The sequence below is a fragment of the Etheostoma spectabile genome, chromosome 9 (assembly GCF_008692095.1).
Source record: "Etheostoma spectabile isolate EspeVRDwgs_2016 chromosome 9, UIUC_Espe_1.0, whole genome shotgun sequence".
Classification (NCBI taxonomy): Eukaryota; Metazoa; Chordata; class Actinopteri; order Perciformes; family Percidae; genus Etheostoma; species Etheostoma spectabile.
The window spans coordinates 9841710-9843087 of NC_045741.1; the positions used below are offsets into that span (position 1 = coordinate 9841710).

The following is a 1378-nucleotide window of genomic DNA, read 5'->3' on the forward strand; positions in this document are numbered from 1 at the left end:
GACTAAAGGCAGAGGACATTCAGAAAACTATTTTTTTTTTTTGCCAAGTTTGTAAGCGTGTGGAAGGACCAGAGACACAAAATAACACCCCAAATATAACACCCCATATTTTTTCATAATATGGGCACTTTAATATCTGTATATTTTGGAATTGGTTTGATTTATGGACCTACTCAGCGTGAAGCCTGGCCCCTCCCAGGTCTTCTGCTGTGACTTCCTCTCCCGTGGCGGCCTTGACAAGTGGCGGTCCTCCCAGGAATATGGTCCCTATCCGGTGCACCATCACTGCCTCTTCTGCCATGGTGGGGATGTAAGCTCCACCCGCCGTGCATGACCCGCATACCACCGACAACTTTAAGATTGTTGTTGATGTTTTTATTTAGAAATAGTAAAAAAATAAATAATAATAAAAAAAAAAAGTAAAACTGCAATAGCTGTAATTTTATCAATCAATTTGATTATGATGTGGTTTTGTGTCTTTTCTGTGTGGACTTTCAATTTTGAAAAAAAAAACTCTTGAAGATCTCAACATGTTATGTACAGGTGTATAGGTTAAAAAAACTATTAAAAGAGAAATCAAAGAATCCTTCCCACTGTCATTTGTACTCTCTTTATCAATGATAAATGTAGTGTTTTTAGTAAATTAAATTTAGTGTTTTTATTTAATTTTACTTGATACAGGTCTAAGGCCCAAAACTAAAACTTGATTAATGAATTAATTAAGTGAGTACAAGTGACTGTCAGTGTGCAAAATGTCAAATAACACAAAACCGGGCCGCTACAGTCCTACATGAATTGCATTCTTTTCTACCTTTCATGGCCTAATGATCAATTTAACACCAATTTTATTTGCTGTACTTAGAAAAGAAATTTGGAAATCCAATGCCACCATAAAAAATCTAAATGGAGGGAACCTTACAACAGGCTACCCAAGAACAAATGCACTGGAAAACACCATGATACGGATTCCTTAATTTATATTATTAGCACATATTACAGTTTTGTCTGCTTTTTGTTTTACATGGCTCCAATAATAGTAGTATGTCATATCTGTTTAATATGTATAACAACAAATTCATTAATTCACAGCCCTTTTTTTTTAAATTTTTAGTTCTGTTTATGCCCAAAATACTTTTTTTCTTTACCTGTGCGATTTTCATGGCAGACATGATGGCTTCATTATAGAACGTCCTTCCTCCATGGTTCTTATCAGGAAAGATCTCTGACTGGATAATTATAAAAAAAACAGAGAATTAGAGATTAAATTTGCAGTCAATATCTTTCATCTTACATTAAGATCCCCTGAAAAGATCCTCTTCCAGTGATAAACTCTTACTATGGCTGAGGTGTGTGTGTGTGTGTGTGTGTGTGTGTGTGT

General features: G+C 35.1%; 1 protein-coding gene across 1 annotated transcript in view; it reads right to left on the bottom strand.

The window, feature by feature from the left end:
* si:ch211-198n5.11 (methylcrotonoyl-coenzyme A carboxylase 2) overlaps positions 1 to 1378 on the bottom strand; it is an 8321-nt gene that overhangs the window by 4478 nt on the left and 2465 nt on the right. The window contains exons 5-6 of the mRNA XM_032527022.1: positions 1146 to 1226; positions 174 to 352 (exon numbers count right to left, since the gene is read on the bottom strand). Of these exons, the coding sequence (XP_032382913.1) occupies positions 174 to 352; positions 1146 to 1226 (260 nt within the window). The remainder of the gene's footprint in view (positions 1 to 173; positions 353 to 1145; positions 1227 to 1378) is intronic.